The 23,144-nt window shown below is 43.9% G+C and overlaps 1 protein-coding gene across 3 annotated transcripts in view; it reads left to right on the forward strand.

The window, feature by feature from the left end:
• The window catches only part of NEK10 (NIMA related kinase 10), a 267,865-nt gene that overhangs the window by 26,316 nt on the left and 218,405 nt on the right, over positions 1-23,144 (forward strand). For all 3 annotated transcript variants that reach the window (XM_057700444.1, XM_057700445.1, XM_057700446.1), the window contains exons 4-6: positions 1,858-1,988; positions 3,625-3,723; positions 16,505-16,589. In XM_057700444.1, coding sequence (XP_057556427.1) covers positions 1,858-1,988; positions 3,625-3,723; positions 16,505-16,589 — 315 coding nt within the window. The remainder of the gene's footprint in view (positions 1-1,857; positions 1,989-3,624; positions 3,724-16,504; positions 16,590-23,144) is intronic.

Here is a 23,144-nt window from a genome sequence, read left to right on the forward strand (position 1 = left end):
ACTGGCCCACTGAACTGAGACAGAAATGTAGTTTTACAGGATGTAAGATTTATTATTAATATTTTGAGAATTCAGTTCTGGCTGGCATATGATGAAGAAGGGTTTGGGTTTTTTTTTTTTTGGCTACCTATTAAACAACGTTCTTATTAGAATGTGTCTTTCTATCAGCTGACTGCCTTGTGGGAAGTCCAGCATGTTCTCTTTGATGAGGAAACCATGTCTTTATGCAGATTTCTATCAAAAGCTTTGATGAAATAGGACAACAAACACAGCATATTGTAGCATTATTTGATAATTATATAGCTCAGATTGATTTACTGAAAATAAAAGTTTATTTTATTATATTATGCTTTCCTTACCTCATCTGTAATTGCCGAGACCAGCTCAGCGACTCGAGGTGAGTGACGGGTGCCGCAAGCTTGAAGAAGACACAGACACAGACTGAAGAGAAAAGTGGGACGGGGGTGGGGGGGGGGGCTCAAGACCTCTGGGATCAAGAGCCCTGCTGACTCATCCCAGGTTGCTTTTATTGAGTTCTTCCGCTAACATTCTCAGGTTACACCCATAAACAATCAAAGGCCTCACATGACTGAGGCAATTATCTTTGTTTGCTTCCTGGGTCTGAGTTGAGCAGGTGTGGATTTGAGCTGGGCCTGGAGAGCAAAACAGCCCTGGGGGCAGGAGACCTCTCTCAGATATTGGGGGTCTGTGCCCCACCCGTGTTGGCCCCTCTGCGACTGTGCCTGTCTTAGGTTGTTCCTCCTCTGAGGAATCTTACCCGTCTCTGGCTAACCAGTCATCCTTCAGGGCCAAACAGGGTGATATTAGTCTCCACGCCCCGCACCCTCAGCTCCTCCACTGCTCAAGCAGGACATTCTGAATCCCATCACTCAGCCCACATACTTTAACATTTTCAAGGTTTCAGAAAGGCGCCTGAATGTCTTCCCACATGTAATAACTTAGCTAATTATAGAACATTCCTCATTTGTTCTTTGGAAAGAATAGCGTATTTGTTTGCACCTTGTTCAGTTTTACTGTGGTAACAAGAGACAGTTCTCAGGGTTATCCCAATTACACATAAATGTTAGTAAATGAGACTACCTGAATACTGATAAAATCACAAATTTCTGTATAAATAATTACCAATATTAATTGTAAATGGAGGCATACTCAAATTGTTTTAGTTATTGTAAGCAAGACTTTACTTTTCTTATGGTTAATTCTATAATATATTTGCATGACTTGTTAACATGATTGAGGAATCAGGATGTTCAGGCTGATTAAAAGTGATAGAATCTCTTTACCTTTGTATCTCTAACAATTGGCAAGCAGTGTGCGTGATTGGTAAAGATGAAGAATGAGTGACGATGACTCATTCTCAGTTTGGGGCTCCACTTTAAACTAAAGTTTCCAGCTCAATCTGTCAGCTCTCTGGTCTCATTGCACATTGGAATGACCAAGAAGCTGAAGAAGTGCCTGATGCCCCATCCTCCCCCGGGTCTCAGTTCCCAGCACTGTGTGGGGTGCTAGGGATACCACATTGAACAGCAACAGGCAAGCTCCTGCCTGTGTCAAGCTGACAGTATAATCAAGGGAAACTGAAAATACATAAATAACTATAAGATATGACAGGTGGTGTTACAAGCTATGAAGAAAAAGCAGCATAAGGTAGAGAGAATAAATGTTTAAGTCAAGGATGTCTAAATCTTGGAAAACCCCTACATTTGACATAGCTATCATGTTAATTGTTGGCTTGGGAAAACACTCATTCCCCTCACGCCCCCCTCTGCTTTTGTGACTGTCTTTATTCTGTGCTGAATTTTCATCCTCAAGTCCTCTGTGCTTCTATTTCTGCAGCTTCCAGCCATTAATTTCGATAGCGCCCAAAACAGCATGACGAAATCTGAGCCTGCCGTCAGGGCCGGTGGACACAGAGCTCGAGGTCAGTGGCAAGAGTCCACAGAAGCCGTTGAACTTGAAAATTTTAGGTAAGAAATCCAGTATGTCCCTTGCCTTCAGCAGCCGGGGTTGCTAATTAGCCCAAAGATTTATTTGTTTGTCACAGGAGCTAAAATTTAAAGCCCACTTTAAAATTTACCATGAGGATGCTTAATTTAATAATTTTAGTTTGTGCTTAACCTGTTCCCAGAAATACTATGTGAATAACACTCTGAGTGGCTGCAGGTGAAAGTGACCTGGGCGTTGCAGGACCCCCACTTGACATACATTTCGCATTTGCTCCAAGAGGAAGTGGCACAGGGTATTGACCTGGCAAGGCTGACAACAGGCTTTGTCTTTAGCTTCTGCTTGGTACAGATCTTGCCAGCTGCGAGGAGGCATAAAGAAGCCCCTGCTGTGAGCAGATGTGATGGCTGAAGACTGTGCTTGTCAAAGCCACAAGGCTATCAGATGAAGCGATTGCCCTCCCCTTTCACATGGAAAGTGTCAGCCCATGTTACCCTCTCCTGTTGCCATGGAGACCTCTTAGAAGCTGCACATTGTCGTGGGCCACCCCCCTTCCAGGAGCTGGTTCTCTCCATTTTATAGTTTGTTAAGGTCATCTGGCACTAAGTGTCATGTAAATAATGAATGACATGAATTATCAGTATAAATATTCTGGAGTGATCATTTATTTATTTGGCCTAGGTTCGTTTCCCTATTATTCTATGACAATGAATTTAGTAACCCACAAACATCACATGATGTCATGTGAGTTCATATTTTTAAAATACATGTTTAGTGAGGAACACAAAATTCTTTAAAAACTGTTACATATTCAGTCTGCCCGTGTCCATATACTAAGAACTGTGACAGCCCTCCCTGGCTAGCTTAGGGACACACAGTCAGTCCCATGACACCTGAAAGACTGAAGGCAGAACAGTACAAACAGCAATAATAAGGCTACAAAACCTGCCTCGAGGTGGTGCATTCATGTAGCTCCAGCGTATTTACCCTAGATCTTAACATTGGTCTATTTTAATGTGTGCAAAAATATTGTATTTTATATTCCATAGAAATGTGACCCTTCCCAGTTTTAAAGTGGAATGCTATGGTATATTTTTAACCTCTCTGATGGTTGTAATACCAGGAAAGAAAAAACTGAAGCTAGAATATCTCACAACTTTATTATACACACACACGCCACCACAATCCACAACCACAAAAACTCTCACAGTTGAAGGGGTGTTGACCACAAGGAAATATGCATCGAGTCCAGTGGTATTAACAGCTATAGTGCCGTAGGCCATGGTGGGTAGTAAAGTGAAGGGAGGGGTTCTTGTCTGCCTGTTGCGTGGCTGTCTAGATCATGTACCCAGTCATTCTTTCTCTCCATATGTCCTTTTCTTCCCACTCATCAATTTTAGCTGTTAAGTGTTTATTGGGAATAATTTAGTCCATATGGTAAAATGAAATATATATGCTTGACTGTAATCTTTATTATTAACTTTATAATTGAATTTCTACTTCCTATTTTAACAACTGATACTTGCTTTGGCGATACACTGAATTCTAAAGATCCTTCAGTATTTGCATGCATACAGGTGATGTTTCTCTGCATTGGTAATTTTGAGGCAGCATAAATAATTTTTATTACAAAATGCTTTTCTGTTTGTTTCATCTCAGTATAAACTACAAGAATGAGAGAAATTTCAGCAAACACCCCCAGCATAAACTATTTCAGGAGATTTTTACAGCCTTGGTGAAAAATAGACTCATATGCAGGTAAGATTATCCCAGGAAAGAAAAAGACATTTACCTAAGAATGGCATATTTTATATATCTTATTTCTAGCATACGGTTTGAAGCAGTTTACAAGATTGAACGTAATATGCTTAAAGGATAAAACAGAACAAAGACCATTTTGAAGGAGGTGAATGAATAGGCATTGCAGATGATCTCATTAAAATCACTCAGGTTAGGCCTGAATTTAGCTGAATTTTATGATAGACAAGGCAAAATGGGAAAACAGCCAAGTTGCACTGTTTTCTTTATCTTGAGTTGAGATACTTAGGAGGCATTTACTGCAGAGACATTGGGTAGCATCGTGGCCACCATCCTCACGGTGCAGATTTGCAGTCAGTAACAAGTGCTGATAAACTGGGCTGCCTCAGCCTGGACCTCGGGGAAAGGATGGGGATGAGATATCCAGTCACAGCCCATGTGGACAACATTTCTTCTCAGGAGCAAATCAAATGTTCTTTCTTTTGCTCTCCTTTGTCTTAACACAGGTGCAGTGTGGGGCTGTAGAGAAGGGCTAGCTAGCAGGCCCTCAGGATTCTCTCTCGAAAATACCAGGGATTGTCAGTGAATTGACCGGTGCTGAATTGCAGTCAGGAATGAATTTCCTCTCTGTTCTGTGCTGCTGCCAGACATTAAGGAGGCTTCCAGTGTCCTTCTGTGGTCGGACCTGGCCTTGTACTCTTTCCGGGAGGCCCAGACTCTCTCCCCACACGTACTGGCTGAAAAACCTGTGAAAAACCTTGAATCTTCTCCATCACTTTGGAACTTGATTGAGATATCTGAATTCCATCCCTGTGAGATGGGAAAAATTACTCTTATTCTGGAAAATAGGAAAATTCTTAATAATTTAATGCCTGACCGAAATAAAACTCTGAATTGGTCCAGTGCAGTAGTAAATAGTAAGTAGAATCACATCCATAAATACAATCTAAGTGGTGATCTAATGATCTGATCTTTTGGTTGGGTTATTTAGTATTACATATTTAAGTATTGGATGGTAACTGCCAAATACATTGGTTTAGTTTAAAACAATCCAGGGTTGGGACTGCATCTGTCATGCCTTTGTACTTGGTTTAAACAGAAGATTATTAGACTGGCTTAGATAATACAAGAAACCTAGAATCTTTACCAAGGTTATGTAATTGGGTCACAGCTCAGTGCTTGACAATTACTCAAAGATTATTGAAAGATTAATGACTATTGCAAAGGACCCGAGGTTGTCCTAGACTCTTTCTTCTTGCGCTTGAACAGAGTGAGCAGTGCTTAGTAGCAGAGTAATTATGCTGAAATGGTATTGGAAAATGAAGTTCTTAAATTTGTTTTGAAGACAGCTATCATAGACTCCTCAGGGGATGTCCAATAGGCCATTTGTTGAGTTGGTACTTTGGGGGAAGACAGGAGATTTCCTGTATTAAGGATGTAGAGATCTTACTGTGTCTCTGCACTGAAGGCACTTGGTGCAGGAATTGTTAGGGAAAACAGCTGGGTAAGGGTTGGCATCCAACAGTTGAAAGAGATCTTAATTCTGAAGTTGAGATCCCTTGTCAGGACCTTTTCAAATTCTTAGTGATTAATGAAGCATCTTAGATTGGATGGAGTTACTGGCTTGCAACGTGATCAGTCCCTGGAAATCTTTAAACCAGGAAGAGATGATTATAGATGTCTTTGCTTTCATAGTAGGAGAAGGAATTTAGGAATGTTGAACATCAAGAGCATCCTTTTATGTCATCCTTTCACTGCTGACAGACTGTTATGTTCAGTTCTGTCCTAAAAGCAGAGTTGGGTAAAAGATGGATTAAGTGTAAAAGTCTTCTATTGTTTCTCACCCCATATAACCTCGTTTGTTTGGCCAGAAGTACCTTTTTTGTTTGTTTTCCCTCTAACTTTAGACTAAAAGAAGAATGACATTTCAGGGCCTTTCCTGGTATGGCTTCCTATCTGCTTTCTTTGCAAACATCAGATTTGATGTTGACTGGAAGGCTTGGATTCAATTCAATAAACAAATTATTGAGTATCACTATGTGCAAAGAAGAGAGGGAGCACATGGTGGAGAAGGAAGAGAGGGACAAAACACAAAGATGAGTAGGACACATGGTCCCTTTCTTCCTAGGGACTCACTCTGGTCAGCCAGTTACCCACCATCTCAATACAAAGAAAATGTGACATATTAAGACAACCAAGGGATGGATGAGATTGGGGGGTATGGACTTTGGTCTTTGGTCAAGTTTTGGTTATAGGTAAGATTGGGTATATTCTGGAAGTTATGCTGTTCAAGTTTACACTGGGAATTTAGTCTCACCTACTTATGCCCAATTGGTGTTCTTGTTGTTGTTCCTCTTCTATGTCACTTTCCCCAATAGCAGTCTCTCCTAAACCACACTTCTGGATATCCTCTTTCTTGGGTCTTTTTCCTAAGGTTGACCTGTGATTGCTCCTTTGTTCTCAGAAATAAAATTGTGAAGAACATCTGAAATGAGATAAGAATTGTTACCCTAGAGTCAGATAAGGCAAACACCTCACAGTAGATCTCAGAGGGCAAGTGCTGAACTTGAAGTTACTCCGGGTCACATATGGCAGTGAATCTTGATGTGTGACAGGGTATGGAAATGAATTTTCATCTTTCAACTTTTCTTTCTGCCCTAAGTTCATTTGTCCACGGTAGAGTCTGCCATTATAAAGTATATCCACCTCTTTTTCATCTCATTTGCCTGTGCAGGAAAGCACAAAGTGTTATGAGGTTGTGTAGGGAAGTAAAAGTTGTTATAAAACACTATCTAACTTGTTTAATGAACTTGTGAATCTGGCTAAAGATGCAGAATTTCATGAAGTTGCTGAAAGTGATGGTGCTGAACTGGTGGGACCTGACCAATGAGGCCCTGGCAGAATCAGACCGTTTGACAATTGTAGAAGAGAATATTAACAAGGAAGGTGACAGGATGGAACTTCAGAAAGCATGATTTGAATAGCAAAGATTAGGAAAGGTCGTTAGGAAAAATTGATGGCTCTTTCTAATATATTTGCAAAAATGAACCTCTTTTATGCTGCAAAAGTAAAAAGTAAATTCAAAGAAATTGGATCATGTTATATGACTTTGTCAGGAAACATATGCCAAAAAGTGTCAGTAGAACCCATTCTTGCTTTATTCTAGTTATTAGGGCAGAGTTGCATTATAAGTTAAATTTTGTTAAATGTGAGATAAAATATATGTTTCATAATTTATTTTAAATAATATTTTAATTACATCTTGTCTCCTGCTATTTCATATGAAATTTGGCGTTATTTTAAAGTGGGTTCTTGGGAGTTCCCTGGTGCCCTAGTGGTTAGGATTCTGGGCTTTCACTGCTGTGGCCGGAATTCAAGCCCTGCCTGATAGGGGAACTGAGATCCTGCAAGCCACATGTTGCAGCCCCCAAAAAAGAATAAATAAATAAAGTGAGTTCTCTTTCGGGTATGATTATCCTAGAATTGCCAGGATATCTCCTCTTCTGCAACCTGTAACTTTTGTAGAGGTGAGTATGTTCCAGGTTCTCTAATAAGTTCAGTTAAAAGAGAACAACCTGATCTAATTAAACATAACTTTTTGTTGTTGTTGTTCAAAGTGACTGTTGTGTACAGTCACTTTTCTGATAAGAACAGATTGGCATCCTTATTATTTTACATCACATTTCCTGAAATATCTGCTGCAAATTTGAAATATTTTGGAAATGAGTTTGTAGGAAGTCTGGATTGGGAAACTATTTACACTCTCTACAGGAGCTCAAGGAATTGCTTGAGCCAGGGGAAAATATCTGGTCCAAACCATCACAGTCCTGTTAAAAATGCTATTCATTGTTCTGCGAACTTCACAGAAACCTCTAACCAAGAAGGCTTACATAATTATTTGTTTGCTAGTCACACCTTTGCTGTCCATGTCCACAAGAGGACCGAGATCATGATGAAAGTGAGTCCTCTTTGGAACTTTACCTGATCTTCAGCCTTGGCTCTCTAGACCCTGTCACAGGGGACGAGAGGAGAGGACAAGAAAGTCAGAAGCAGCAGCAATCTCTTCAGTGTCTTAAGTTTTTAAAATATATGAAGTTGATGGAGAGATGCTTTTTCTGTGATTTTATCTCATCAGGTAGTAGAGAGGCCAGCAGGGCCTCTGAAAACTTCCTCCTCACCTACGAAAAGAGAAGCCTGGTCACTTTGGTAAAGTCTGTCAGATAGTTCAAACCTCCTTAGAGAGGTCTTCAAGTCAGCCGCACAAATTGGATAGAGATAAAGGTTCATTAAGGTCCCCAACATCTTAGGTTTGGGTCTTTAGGTACTTAGAAAAATCTTCTGATGGTCAGGGTAAAACTCCAGTTCCTTTGCTTGTTCACAGTTTTCTTTGTGGTCTTTTTCCTTCTTGGCCTCATCCTTTCACTCTTTTTTTTTTTTTTTTTTTTTAAATTGGCTGCATTGGGTCTTCGTTGCTGCTCACGGGGGCTACTCTTCATTGTGGTGGGCAGGCTCCTCATTGTAGTGGCTTTTCTTGTTGTGGAGCATGGGCCCTAGGCACATGGGCTTCAATAGTTGTGGCACATGGGCTCAATAGTTGTGGCTCACGGGCTCTAGAGCACAGGCTCAATAGTTGTGGTGCATGGGCTTAGTTGCTCCGTGGCATGTGGAATCTTCCCAGAGCAGGGCTCGAACCCGTGTCCCCTGCATTGGCAGGCAGATTCTTAAACACTGCACCACTTAGGAAGTCCCATCCTTTTGCTCTTGTCCACTGCATCCTTTGGGCTCACCAAAGTCAGACTGAAGTCTTTGTTGTTTATTGGAAAGTGATTCTCTCTCTTGCCTCGGAGCCTTGGCCTCTGCTCATCCTTGCCTGAAACCTGCCATCCCCACCTCTTTGTCTTCCTGGCTCTTCTGGCCCCTCACGTGGCCCTGGTCCCATGTTCCTCCTGCCAAGTGCTGAGCTGAGCTGAGCTCTTGGAGAATAGGGCTTGGGTTTTTTATCGCCAACTCAAGCCATTGACACTGGTTTTATTGGGAAGCATGAAGGCTGAGAGTCTTCATAAAGTTGAATTTCCTTGCATTAAATTTTTTTTGATCACTGTAAAAATTTGAAAAACAGAAAATTATAAACAATGAAAATTTACCCTTTATACCACTCTTAGAAATAGCTACATTAACTCTTACTATATTTCCTTGTAATCATTTTTTAAAAATTACATGCTTTTTTACTTCACTTAGGTGAGAAATTATTATGTATATACAAAACCGTATGTGCTTTTATCCAGAGTAGAATCCTTTAGAATCTTGTCTTTTTGTCTCCCTTTTGTTCGAAGTTTCACAACCTTAAATGTAGAAAGGAAGAAACTAAGCTTGTAGGCCTCAAACTGATTCCTAACTTGGAGCAAATATCTAGCTCTCATGTGTTAATTTCTCCTAAAATGTTACTTAGAGTTTATCCCAAACTTAGATTGTGTAAACATGCACAGTATATGTATATATATACACACACAAAAACGTCATCCAGTTAGAGCTGGGGTGGACCCTGAAGCCAAAACTCAGTCTACCTGATCTGAGAGATGCAGTAGCCGAGGCGCTGAGGCCCAGCCCTGACTGGTATTCTCTTCTCCTCTGCCTCACTGACTCCCTGAGTCTTTATTAGTCAAAGTATGTTTAAAATTAGCTTTCAGGTTTGCACCACACAAAAGTGTCACTTTAGTAGTCATGTTCTCTCTTTTCTACTATTTACTTCTGTTTCTTATGAAACTCAGTTCACTTGGATGTCTAACAGGCACGAAATTAATAACACAGTCCCACCTTCCCAGGAAAGGACTGCTTGTTCTCTGGCCACACGTAAGTGCCAGAACCAGTTTTATACCTGACTAAATCAATAAACGACAGCTTCCCATCAGTACATGAGCTTTGGAGAGCCAGGGAATAAACTGCAGCACATTCCAGGAACCCCCTTTCCATGGCTAAAATCAGTCAGTCCCCAAACACCCACACTCATGAAAGTCCACCCACTTCTGAACTCCTCTATCAGCTTTGCTCCAAGAGATGAAATTACAGCTATTTCCTGCTATAAGTTAGTCTTTTCTTTCACTTATTGATTGCTGGACTTCTTTGGGCAACTCAAAGTTAACATGCCTAAAACAGGACTTCTGATTTCTCTTACTCAACTTGCCTTCCTCTCAACTTTTGTCTTTCCCAGGTATTAACCCAGTCCTAGCTGCCACCGTCCCTTGCTTGGACCATTGCAGTAGGCCAACTGGGCTGCTGGCTTTCACTCTTCATTCCCTATAGTGTTCCTAACAGCACATCCAAAAGGGTCTTTTCAGAATCTCTGTCATGTAATGTCAGTCCTCTGCTTAAACCCTTACCATGACTTTCCAGAATAAAAAGTCCAAAATCCCTATTCCTAGTCTACAAAGACCTACAGAAGTGGCTCCTGCCATCTTTGGAACTTCAGCTGCTGTTACTCTGTCTTTGCTCATTTTGCTCCAGCCCCCAAGGGCTTTCTTGCACAAACCAGTGCACTCCTGCTCAGGAACTAGATACTTAACTCTTGCTGTTCTGACCTTGACTCACTCCTCAGTTCATGCAGATGCTAACCATACCAGAGACCTTCTCAGATGCTCACCTTCTCTAACTCTCCTACAATAGCATTCACAGGACTCCCCAAACCCTTAACCTTTGTTGTTTTTCACTGGTCACCACCTGATGTGCAGTTTTGTTTGTGTGTGTGTGTTATTGGTCTTCTTCCTCTAGATAGTAACCTCTGTGAGCACAAGGGCATGGTTTTGTCCAGGCTGTAGTCCTCAACGGGTTACAGTGCCTGGCTCCCAGTAGGTGATGAGTAGATATCTGAAAGCATTCAATCTCTGAAGCTTTCACCAGCTGTGGAGAAGAAACAGCTAGCACAGTCCTTTCTATACAATATCTGTCTGACTTTTGGGACCAGCATGACACATTGGATGGACCTCTGACTGGGTATCTCTTCTGGGCCAGGTTTAATGGATAACACAACTCATTAAGAATAGGGAACAAGTCAGTAAAGATTCCTTGAATATGTATTTATAATTCATTTCTTCATGTTTTCTTATTTCTTTTAAGTTTTACATGTCTATTTTGGTGTGAATTTTACTTTTACAACTATCCAAAAAAATAGGGCTCTGTCTTATGAATTTGATAACTTATTTAATTTGAAACAGGTTTGAATTTCTCCACTTTTACATTTTGGGTCAAATGTGGCAGTGGTTGGTGTTTTGTGTGTTAATGAAAAGAGCAATCTAAATAACACCTCCTCTGAAGATGCTGCTTTTTCTGGGTGAGAGACAGCTGAGGTTGTGGCCTCTGGCATTGCATCAGCCCCTGGATAGAGTTAACCCCAGACCATGTGACTCTCAGTACTCAGTCCTGCAGCTTCGTGACTGGTATTTACCTGCAGATCTCACATCACACATTGGTTTCTTCAACTGCGCAGGAAGGTGAAAACCCCACTACCCTTTCTCTTTGCAAATGCTGTGTCTCTGGCAGTACCATTTTTCCTTCTCTTTTTATATTGATAGCAGAAAATGGCATCTGATGCCAAAAGTGATGGCAGGTGGTCATGGACAAAGGCAATGGGGGCTGGTCATGCTGCCACGCGTTAATAGTCCTGTGAAAGCCGTAGCAAAAGTTCAGTCACAAGAGGGGATAAATCTTTGCCTGGTCATGAATCTGCTGCTGTGCAGCTGCTATGTTGGGACACGTCCTCCAGGGAAACACTGTCCTTGCCGACAGACAAGGTTTTCAGAGCCACCTCAGGAGACCCCTTGCCACTGTGCAGAACACACCTGCCCCCATGGTAGACGCATCTAAGAGCCCCTTTCTGTGCCGTCATCCACGAGGTCCAGGTGGAGCAGGGGGATGTGGGAGCCCTGGCCTGGGGGTCAGGGCCTAGCTCTGCTGCCTGTGCCTGCTCTTGGACCCGTCGCCCAGCTCCTCCTTCGTCAAACAAAGGCAGCCGTCTTTAGAGTCCGTCGTTATTATTCTCTGTAATTCTCTGCTTGCGCTAGACTCAGTGTGTTTCCTAGTCCCCCAACTCTTGGCAAACAGAGCTCTGTATCACCTTACAGAACACGCCATTCCCCGCGAACAGCAGAGCTGCAGCCAAGGAGCCACATCCTTGAAGGGGCGATGAAGGGTTGGGAGCCATGGAGGGGACAGCTGCTCCTAAGAAGTCAGTGCTCAGAGGGGGAGGCCCCGCAGGACCCAGACACCAGGAGTTCTGTTTACATTTACGACAGGCCAGAATCACATAGAAATATTAATAGCTTTGGGCCACGGTCCTTAAATTGCAGAACAAAAAAATGCCATTTGCTTGGAACAGAACTTTGAACCCTGGGATTTTTTTTCTGGAACTCTTCATTTATTTACACTCCTTTAATAGTAAAAACAAACCAAAAAGACTATCCTGGAAGTCTTTTTCCTTTCTCTTTTTTTAAGAGGTGAGAAGAGACGAAACAAAAACCTTTTCATATTTACTATGAAAAACCATTGGAAAGGTTATGGAGTTCCTCATGAAGCCTGTATATTCTTAAAAGGAAAAATTCCAAGTGCGTGCATATTTGTAGCGAGAGTCATCTCTCAATATGTCCCATGGCTTCTCCTCTTCAACAGTGAAGAGCAGCCAGCATAAATCTCAGGAGGTTTCCAGCAGCTGTTGCAACTGGATCATTATTCCTGTTAGATCTTTGGGATGCAGTGTCTGCACTGCCCTGCAGACCACATGCTATCTTTAGCTGACCCCAGCACCTGGAAGGGAAACTAGTCATGCGGCATCTCCTTACTTATGAGATTAAAGGTATTCTGTGTCTAACAAGAGCCTCAGAATAACCACATTCCTACAAGTGTTCTCAGAGGTGATTGTTTTAAATTCAAAACGTAAAAAAAATAAAAAAATAAAAAAATAAATAAATTCAAAGTGTACTTCAAATTTGCATTATTTTTCCCAACGTAAGGAAGTTAGGATGAATATATAGCCCTGGGTAATTCTGCCTGGCTGCAGGCCTCAGACAGGTTGAGTCCTGCCTTTATTTTCAGAAGAAACTGAGCTTTGCCTCCACAGCAAACGGGTCACTGTCGTGATGCCCAGGCTACAGGAAGGCTTTGATGTTCCCACTGGTTGTGGCAGGCAGCTCCTGCCAGGAGCCTTGGTGATGGCAGAAAGAATGACTCCCAGTCAGGGATGTTCCTGGGACATCTTGCTCAACTTCTATCTGCAGAGCCAGGCCTCTGCTGGGGGATGCAATTTGTAAGAAGCAGTCAAATATCCTTGGGAATATAAGGCTATGGGAAAAGCTTGTTTCCATCTTCCTTCCCTTGAGCTGAGTTAGCAGATGGAAGGAGCAGCGAGTGGCTTGGAATAGAGCATAAAGGGGCTGGGCTGGGGGTGACACTTCCAGTGGCAGGAGCCACAGACTTTCAGCCTGCCTTCTAGGAGGGTGTGTCTTGTGCACTCAGGTCTGAGATGTGCAGGTTTGGGACAGAGTTGAATGTCTCAGAATTGTGGAAGAGTCAAAAGCTGAATTCCCCACCAAAGGTCAAGGATCACCATCAGACAAGCCAGGCAAGGGTTGACTTGGGACTGCAGCTGAAGTAAATGCTCTACCTGACTGAGGGGCAGATCTTTAAAGTACCCCAACTTTGCTGGATGTACAGCCAGCTCAGCTGTGAAGGTGGGAGAGGATGGGAGGAATTATGTGGATTCTAGTCCAAAACAGCTTCCATTATCTTCCTCTGCATTTCTTGGCTGTGTATGAAATAGCAGACACATTTTGTTTTAGGTTTTTGTTAACATTTGCACCCAGTGCCACTGTTGGATTAGTTTGGAGGGCAGTGTGAGACATGTCACCTGGCAGGGACTACCTTCCACAAGAGATGAGGCAGGTCCAGTGCTTGGCAGTGCTCAGACCCCCTTCCTCAGCTCAGGAGTCGAGGCTATGCTGTGTTGGCGGCTTCTGCACCATTACATAAACTTTAGTTAGAACAACTGCATGTGTCTGGCCTCATGTCATGTCGGAGAACATCTATATAATTGTTTGGGAGGCTCCAGTGTTAAAAAGTCACAAAAGGCTGCTTCATGGGAAGCACCAAAGGCACAAGCTCCTAGCCCAGCCCCACTCAGTCCATATTATGAGAGTGTCAGTGTGGCTGGGAGGGCATTGGTGGGGGCAGCGGGGGGGATGAGGTCCAAGAGGCAATGGGGCGTCTGGGTCCTGTAGGGCCTCATGGGCCGTGAGGACTGAGTGAGAGGAGATCTGTTGGGGGAGGACGGGGGAGGGTGTTGGTGGAGGATCTGCTTGGCAGACCTGCGAAGATTGAAGCTGGGGACATAGATGGAAGTGAGGAAGCCAGATGGGAGGCTTTTGCAACAGTTCAAGCAAAACTGGAACCAGGGTTGTAGCAGATGAGGGAGTGAAAAGCTGATCTCTGAGAGGTAGTGGTGAGTGGTCTTGAAGTAAGATCTTATTTGCCTGCCCAGGAATTGGACCTGAGTAGCCTGGATGAAAACCAGGAATCCTAGCTGCTCGTCCACCAGGGGCTGGAGGCTAGAAGCACAGTTCTCCTGGCTCTTGCCCCTGTTTGAAGGCAAGAGTGATTCAAGGAGCAAAAACTGCAAAAATAGGTACAAAGTTTATTATTAGAGACACAGCACAACATGTGGGAGATTACACAGAGAAACAGTGTATTTAGTCAGAAACAAAACAGGAATACACATTCACAGAGAAAGGGTGTGGGCGTCCTTGTCCTCCTTGGGGAGGAGGAGCACAATGAAGGGGAGGTTAAATCTCTTAGATGGGACAGTTCTTCGAGGTCCTTGTTCTCCTCTGGCCACTTATCTCACTTCTTTCCCCACACCTGACCTGCCCTAGGACACTTCTGATTTGCATGTGCCAAGATGGGTTCCTGTGCCTTAGGCTAATGGAGGTTTGACAGCACCTGTTAGGGGATGACGCCACCACTTTTTGACCCCAAAGGAGCCTTCCTGCACATGTGCAGTTGGGGAGGTTTCCTTGACTTCAGTAGTGATAGATGTGCTCGTTTTATCTCTTACTCCCCCTCAGAGCTCAGCTCCTGCCACTAACTGTCATCTCCTTAGAGGGTCAGTGAAAACAAAGCCCCAATTTACTCTCCTTGACAAACTCCAACTGCTCAGCTCAGGGGCCCATGGATCTCCTACCTCAAAGTGGGGGGAATGGGGAGATATTTTAAAGGTAGAGCAGACAGGATGTGCTGAGGGATTGGATGAAGGATGTGAAGGAGGAGGTGAGAAAACACCCAGGGTTTTGGTCTGATCAGCTGGAGGCCTGGAGGGATGAGGCCTGTGTGTGTGTTTGGGCCGGGGGGTTGGGGAGGGGGCATGAATTCCGTTTCAGATGTGCTGTCCACCAAGACTCAGGAAGCTGTGGGTCCAGCCTCAGCATGGGCTCTGTTCTTTCAAGTTCTTGGGCAGAAGCATCCTTGCGGAGTGTCATGAAAGGCCCTTCACAGTGTTCACGCGCTGCAGCCTGAATGGCAACGTTGGAGCAGACAAACATTTTCCCATTTTGGATTCATTTAGTACTAAGTCTGACTAACTGGCACAAAGCAGCTGAGCAGTGAAGTAGAAACTGCTCGCAGAGGCCTGGCGGCTGGGAAGGGTGCAGGGTGTGCAGATGACGCCCCCTCAGAGCCCCTGGATGCTGTGCCAACCTCTCTGCCCCCTTGAGCCAGAACCCACCGCGTGAGCCATGCTGGCACTGAGCCCCAGCCGTGATGCTGACCCCTGCGACTTGGCTTCAGCTGAGGACTGAGCGTCAGCGCCCGTGTGAACGGTGGAGCCCTGGCGCTGCCCTCTGGTGTTTTGAGTCCACTTTGCCCATGTGGCTTCCCTGCTCCTCCTCCCCCTGCCCCCCACTCAGGTGGTCCTCCGAGAGTGTGTCCTCAGTCATACACGTGCATACCAATCTTCATGGAAGAGTCTGCTTCCAGGGAAACTGATCTAAGATCTAAGAAAATACTGTATCATGGTGTTTCCTGCAAGGAGCGTTGAAGTGCCCTGAGGGCTGTGGAGAACCCCCAGGGGTGTCGTGGGGTATTTTTAAATTTCAAAGAAAACAGTGTTGATACACAACATCTGTCAGACAGAGCGCAGGCTATTCCATGTAGTTACAGTTTCCCCATTAGATGGTACTGCCTTCCCTTAGATGACGGCTTATTTTTCTGTAGCTGGGTTTTCAATGGTTACTGTGATAAAAAGCAGGTGCCCTGGGAAAGTCAGGTGGAAGAGGGAATGGAGATAATAGTGTTGGATCTGACTCCAAGGCTGGGGAAATTTAGTGTCCACAGGTGCACACCCCTCATTAGTAAGTGTGATTAAGAATAAAATAATTTTCTTTTAGTGTATGTATATTACTTTTTTTCAAATGGATACTAAGTTATCAGGGTATCAGGTCTTTTCAAGTTGAACCCTTTAGCTCTTTCTTTTGTTCGGGGGCTGCCCTGAGGCAGTAAAGGCCTGTGAAGCAAATAACTTGGGGGCCTCTACTTTGCAGTGACAATAACAGTTTCTGTGTGTTTTGCATTAAAATGAGTCGTGTTCAACTATCAAATAACAGTCCTCGTTGCAGACTCTTTTAGATAAACAAATGCTCTTCCTTTAGATGTTTTTTATTCTCCTTCATAGCCTCGCGTTGTTCATAAACTGTCACATTGGACTTTCAACATGAACAAACATGTTCTTCTTGTTTTCTTCTTTCAGAGAGTGGGTTGATCGAGCTCCATCTCTTCACTTTCTGAGAGTATTAATTTGTCTGCGACTACTAATGAGGGATCCATGTTATCAGGTTGGTTGCAAAAAGTGAAAATTTTTTTTTACTTGTTTGAAGATGAAATTAAAAACTGGTTGGCTTTTCTTGGAAACAGAGCATGGTAACTTTTTTTCCCTCTCTCACAACTCAATAGCTTCCGAATTTGGGAAGTATCTTACCTGCTATTTAAAATGATAGGAGAGAAGTGATTTAATGGGGACGAAAACATCTGTATATTTCTACTCTGTTACCTATGGGATGAAGTGGATTGAACTTCTGGTCTATGTGTGCATTATGTCTTGGCATTTTAAACCATAGGCAGTTAGGAGAGGTGTGCACTTGGCCACACCTTTGAGCAGGTCAATGCCAAGCAGCTCACTGGGTCAAAGTCAGCAGTGACAAGTGGGGGCTTCTTCAGGGGGCTCCAGGGGCAGTGAGTGGGAAAGGCAGGCCCTGCAACTTTGGAAGCTGCTCCAGAGCCATGCACGTCTCAGAGTCCAGCCTCAGAGCCTGAGTTAGAGGTGAGCAAGGGGCCTCCCACTTGTCTCAGAGGAGGCGTCTGCAGGCAGGAACTCCCCTCACTAGTTAATTAAATGTGCTGCCTCCAGTTTAGTGCCCCTCAAACTTTACATTGCAGAGGAGTCATCTGGGGATCTTGTAAATGCGGATGTGGATTCCATAGGTGTACACTGAGGTCCACGATTCTGCTGAGGCCACTGGTCCATAGCCCACGTTTTGAGTAGCAAGACCTTAGTGCTTTAGCAGTGATGCTGTTAAGAAAGGCTTACCTAACATTTCACCTGGACCATGAGCATTGCTTCTTCCAGTCCCAGTTGCTAAGGTAGCTGCTTCTATAAAGCAGAAGTTCCTAAATTTTCTGTCCATCAGAAACACTTGGAAGACTTAGATTGCTGGCACCAGCCCCCACAGTTTATGATTCAGTGAGTTTGGGGGGGGGGCCTGGAAATCTGCATTTCTAACACGTTCCCAGGTGCTGCTGATGCTCTGGTCAGGGGGCCAGCTTGAGAACCGCTGCCCAACCAACGGGAGACGCCCCCAAATGTCTTCTGAGCCACTACTGTCTCTGCTTGCTAGTGTCAAATACCTCAGGAGCATCCTTACTGTTCTCATCATTCATACATGCGTCAGGCATGTGCACATGCTTTTTTTTCCTAAGAGATGTCTCCTTTTATGCCCTGTTCTGATACGCTGCTGGGACGCCCAGACCACTCCGAAGCTCTTTCATTTTGGATTCAGTTTTACTGATGAGTGATTATTTGAGTCAGAACCTATTTCCTTTCATTATCCCAATAACAATCCTTTCCAAACTTGGCACTTAAAAAAAAAAAAAAGTGTTCTGGTACGAGCCAGCTACAGGGCCTGCTCTGACTTGAGTCTCCTGGGATTCATGGTGGCGTCAACCTTTTCTTTGCAAGAGTCACTCCTTTTCTCATTCCTTACTCTAAGCTGGCTTTGTGCTGAACTAGTTTAGCCATCCATAGTCATTTGAATATGTGACATCCTTCACATGGCTTTCTGTCCTGGTTGCTCACAGTTTTCTGGGAATTTTCCTTTTTTCTTATGACATGCAGATAGAGCTGTGTGGGTCACGCATGGTGAGGGTGGGCTGTGTGTTCCACTCTGCCTGGTCACCCCTGTGGGCTCCTTGTTCCCAAGTCATTATTAATAGCCCATTGTGCACCCTACAGGCCTCAGCTTGGGTATGATCACGGTATATATAATATTAATATAAGTATTCTTGGAAGAAGGTGGAGTTTTAGCAGGAGGCCTAGTTTTTTGACTTATATAAGTTAGCAAAATATTTGCCTTAGACATGTTTGCTCAGAGAATTGATGGCCCTTGTGTCATACTCTGCTGATCTTCATCTAAAGTATTGCCTTTTTTAATCTAGTTCTTGATGGGCTGGAACAAAGTTGACTGGATTGCCCTCTAAAGGAAAGAATTCCATGACCTCTTTGCTTATAGAATTTTATGACCAAAACACATATTAAACCAAATCTCCCTTTGTCTTTCCATACAAGGCAGTGCTCTCTGAATCTCTCCTCCTGGCACTGTGTCCACAAAGAAGAGCAGTTATTTAATTAACGTCTTGAGTTGCCAGGAACTTTTGGCTGAAGTCATGTAGCAGTGCTGGGGTTTACTACGATCTGTGCCAGCAAATGTCAGCAAGCCTCAGCCCTCTCGAGGCCTTCCCTTTCTCTTGTGGAATTAGCACTGCAGGATCCACAGTGGTTGTTCTAAACCATCTCCACTTCTCACACCCAGACCCATCCTACCCCTGTCATTCTCATCAGATTACAGCATTAGCTGTTTTACAAGCAGAACTGAGGCCATCCCAGTAAGAGCGCTCGTATTTTCTTCGTTGCTTGAAATATTTGGATTATCATGCACCTTTATGTCCCTTCTTATTTCTGAAGAAATACCTTTCTCCTTGCCAAGGGTCAGCCTTCCATCTGCTTTTTTTTGTTATTGTGTCAGTGCCTCCCTTTCTGTTTTCTCTTATCACAAAAATGCCCTTTTCTTGACCCACTATCCCTTTAAGCCTTAATCTCACCTTCATTACTGCATTTATTGAAAGGTCAAATGGTATGTCTTGAACTCATTCCCTTTCTTTCACAGCTGATATGCTGTAGAGCTTTTCATTGAATATGATGCACGAGGCTCTCTCTGGGAGTCATTTAAGAAGAGCATTGTGGGCATGATCCAGTCGTCATTTCTTGACACAGAGGCTCCAGTATATGCTTAATGGGGGTTCCAGCAAGAAAAGAGTAGAAGGGATGAAAGAGAAGCTGTTCTTAAAGATGGATTCTTAGTTTTCCATAATTAAAGGATGACATGCGTTCAGAGATTTCAAGTATAGTTGGAGTCCCAAGCAGGATAAAGATAAAGTCCACCTGGATGCCTTACAGTAAGCTGTCATAGCACATTGTTTATCAAGGATAAAGAGAAAATCTTAAAAGCTCCTAAGCTACATTTACATCAGCCACAACAACAAAAAGATAGTGGAGCTGTGTGGCCTTATCACCCCGTCCTCATACCCCCAGCCTCTCTTTAGCAGCCACACCTTTTGCCATGTTTTCTGTTTGCCTTCACTGATCCTGAGAGCCTCTAGCTCTTCCTCATCGCTTTTTGTTTTTCTGTATTATTTACTTGCTTCTTTTAAAAATTCTGCCTTCCTAGATGTTAACCTTCCCCAAAGTTACTTTGCCATCTTCTCCCCTATCTTCTGAGCTTTTGGTTTCAACTATGATTTCGTTGTTGTCCTTGGCTCACAAGCACATATGTCCAGCCTCAGACTTTCCCCTTCATCTAAGTCCCGCATTTCCAGGTACATGCTGGGCAGTGATCCTGATGACACAGTGACACAGTGGCTCTCAAGGTGTGATCTGGGGACCGTTACAGTTCTCTGAAACACTTCCAGGGGTCCCACGAGGTCAAAACCATCTTAAAAGTGATGCTGCGGTATTATTTGCCTTTTCATTCTCACTCTCTTACGAGTGTGTGGTGGGGCTTTGCAGAGGCCACAGGGTGTGTGAAGATGGAACATGCTTGTGTGCTCTTGTGTTTTAAAAATCCCTCACTTTTAATCTCTAACATGGTAAGTATAAATAGATATAACCCACATAAACAGAAGCTCTTTGGGATTCTCAGTAATTTTTAAGCATGTAAAGGAATACAGACGCCAAAGAGTTTGGGAGCCTGCTGTGCTCAGGACACTCGGTACCTGCACGGGGCCTCTTGGTCCTCGTGCTCCTCCAGCCTCCAGCCTCCAGCCTCCAGCCTGCAGGATCAGCTCCTGATTCTGTCAGTGGCACCACCTTTCCTCCATACTCTAAGGCTCCAGGGCAGGAAACTTTCCCTACAAGCCTTTTAGAAGAGGAGTTCTTAATATACCTGGAAAGATAAGTAAAGGCCAGGACATGGGGGCGGGGTTCAGTTGAGACAGAGGGATGAGTGGTGTGGAACCCTGACAGCAGAGACGTGGGTGGCGGGTCAGGGCACAGTGCTCAGAGCTTATTGCTCTGTTGGCTGTGCTGCCGGGGGTGGGGGTGGGGGTGTCTACGGGCCCCGATGCTCTGGGCCTCGGTGACATCGTGCTGCATGGACAACAACCAGATTCCAGGATGCTCCATTGTTCTGTATAGTTTTTATCAGTATTATATTATTGTATCAATTTTGTAAAAAGAGAAAAACTCTGTGAAAAATAGGTAAGCAAGGACATTTGTTCACATGTGGCTCATTGAACTGAAGTTCCGATTGATGGGGAATTTCTCCAGGTCATTAGGCTCAGAAGTCCAGAGCCCAGTCCTGTGAGCCTGGAGCCCGTGCCAGGGAGAAGGGCTGAGATGGAGAAGGGCGCGCAGTCCTGTTTGCTTTTCAGATCATTAACCAGGACTGCTGAGCCCAGGGGTGTTCTGCCTCGTGGTCTTGTTCTCTCCCAGCGACACTGTCAGGTGAGAGCAGATGTGTCCCACCATGCTCCAGTCTTTGTGGGGACCTTGGGGAAAGTGTTTGTTTAACAAATGGAGGGTAACTGCTTGAGTGGATTTTCCCCTTCCCGTGAACAGAAGTGTGCTCCTCCCATGGCAGTGTGTTAAAACTCTGAGTAGTTTTTAATTTTGCTGAGGAGTTTTAACCTACAATAATAAAACAGTTTGTTACACTGTTCAACCTACCATTTGATCATGAAGGTTTTTTTGTTTTTTTGGGTTTTTTTTAGAACACCTAGTACCACCCACTTCCCAGAATAAAATGATTATTCCCAGGACAGAGTTTGGGAAACATGGACTTAGTTTCATATTGTTAACATTGATTATTGGATAGATATATTTTTGTCAAGGTAAACATTTGAAAATACCATGACCAATTATTTAACCATTATTCTCTCCCTGGTGTCTTCTCCCTCCCAAGCTTCAAATTTAAATTTCCTTTATGTCAACAAGGCCAGATTTCAGTCTTCTGCCCTCACCTCATTCTTCCCGGCCTGTTGTTCTTCTGTCACCTGGATACACCACCAGCCACTCGGCACGTCTAGACTCAGTGTCCTCATCTCCTTCTCCTCAGCCTGTCTTCTCCCCTTCCCAGGTTCAACGTGTCCTCGCCCCCAGGTCCCCCGGCTCACAGATGGTGACGCCTCCTCTCTGCTCTCTTCCTGCCCGTGGGCCTTCATGCCCAGTTGATCACAGCACTGCCAAGCCTGCCCCTCTGTCTACTCCCTTCTCACGGCCCCTGCCAACCTGTGGGGCCTCCCTCTCTCTCTAGTTCGTTCTAAGACTAGAAGGAAGTGCTCACAGCTGATTCTGATCAGCCCTTGTTCACACATTTTCATTAAGCCTGAATTCATGGCAGAATTCAAATTCAGGCTCATGTCCAAGTCTGAATGGACAGGTCCAATTTATCTCACTCTATTTTTGTAACATTATTCCCAATGATTCCCTTCATGGTGTTCGGGAGGTGCTTTTCACAGTAAATAGAACATCTCGATGTTTTTTTCTCCGCAACTTCTATGCACCTTTGAGCCTCTCGTTCTCTTTGCTTGGAATCCCCTTTATTTCCCCCTCTCCCCCCACATCTTCTCAGCACATCTATCCACTCATCTAAGCCCATTCAGAGGCTACCAGGCTTACGAAGTTTGGGGCATCACAGCACCTCATGCATAACTTTCCAGTTATTTGTGTATCTACCTTGCGCTTGCCTGCAGCTCCGTGAAGTCAGCCTCTGTCATCTACATATTTGTGTCCCCTTCAGAGCCTAACCCAGGGGTCTTACCTGACAGGAGTGAAAAAAATGTTATTAAAATGTTGTTATTTTTACATGTATAAAATTTCCACCATAATCAGTGATAAGGCACACAGTACTCATGTCCTTTAGTTATAGCATTTTTATAAAAAGTGAAGAGGGATCATGGGAGTTCAGATTGGCAGGGGGTCATAGAACTATTTTTAATTGAGTTATAAATGTACCTTCATTCTTAATTTAAACAAGGGTATGTTGCTTCCAAATTCCCTTCACACAGAATAAGGAAGCCTTGACCCGGGAGGCCTTGAGCCCTTGAGCCTTTCCCTAGATGCCCGTTCATCAGCCTCTGGGTAGAACAAGAGCAGGCCCTCACAGTCCTGTACTCACTGTGCTGAACTTTCCAGAATTGGAATGATGGCTAATGTTTATGTTTCAGATAACTTCCTTGTGTGCATAGAAAGTAAGGAGAGAGGTGTTAATACAGTGTTATACAGGTTAGGGCCACCTGAAACCCATTTACCCCAAGATAACTGTCAGTGTGGGTAACCTGAGAGCATCAACTGTTAAGGGAGCTCCAAACCAATTCCTTTCACAACTCCAGCCTCCCTGCACTCGCTCTCTTAATTAGCACTTTTCAGAAGTTTCACGCAGTATCTTCTTATTGGGAATTGGTTTTAAAGACCTATATCCAAGGACATTTTGCAATGATGTAAATAAATCCTTACATTTGTTTAGGGTATGGGTGTAATAAGACCATAAGCCACATCATTTTGAGAAGCCCTGTCATCTAGTCTACTGGAGCAATGCTGCTCAGATTTTCTTGGGCGCATG

This window comes from Hippopotamus amphibius, chromosome 11 (assembly GCF_030028045.1).
Source record: "Hippopotamus amphibius kiboko isolate mHipAmp2 chromosome 11, mHipAmp2.hap2, whole genome shotgun sequence".
NCBI classification, from domain to species: Eukaryota; Metazoa; Chordata; class Mammalia; order Artiodactyla; family Hippopotamidae; genus Hippopotamus; species Hippopotamus amphibius.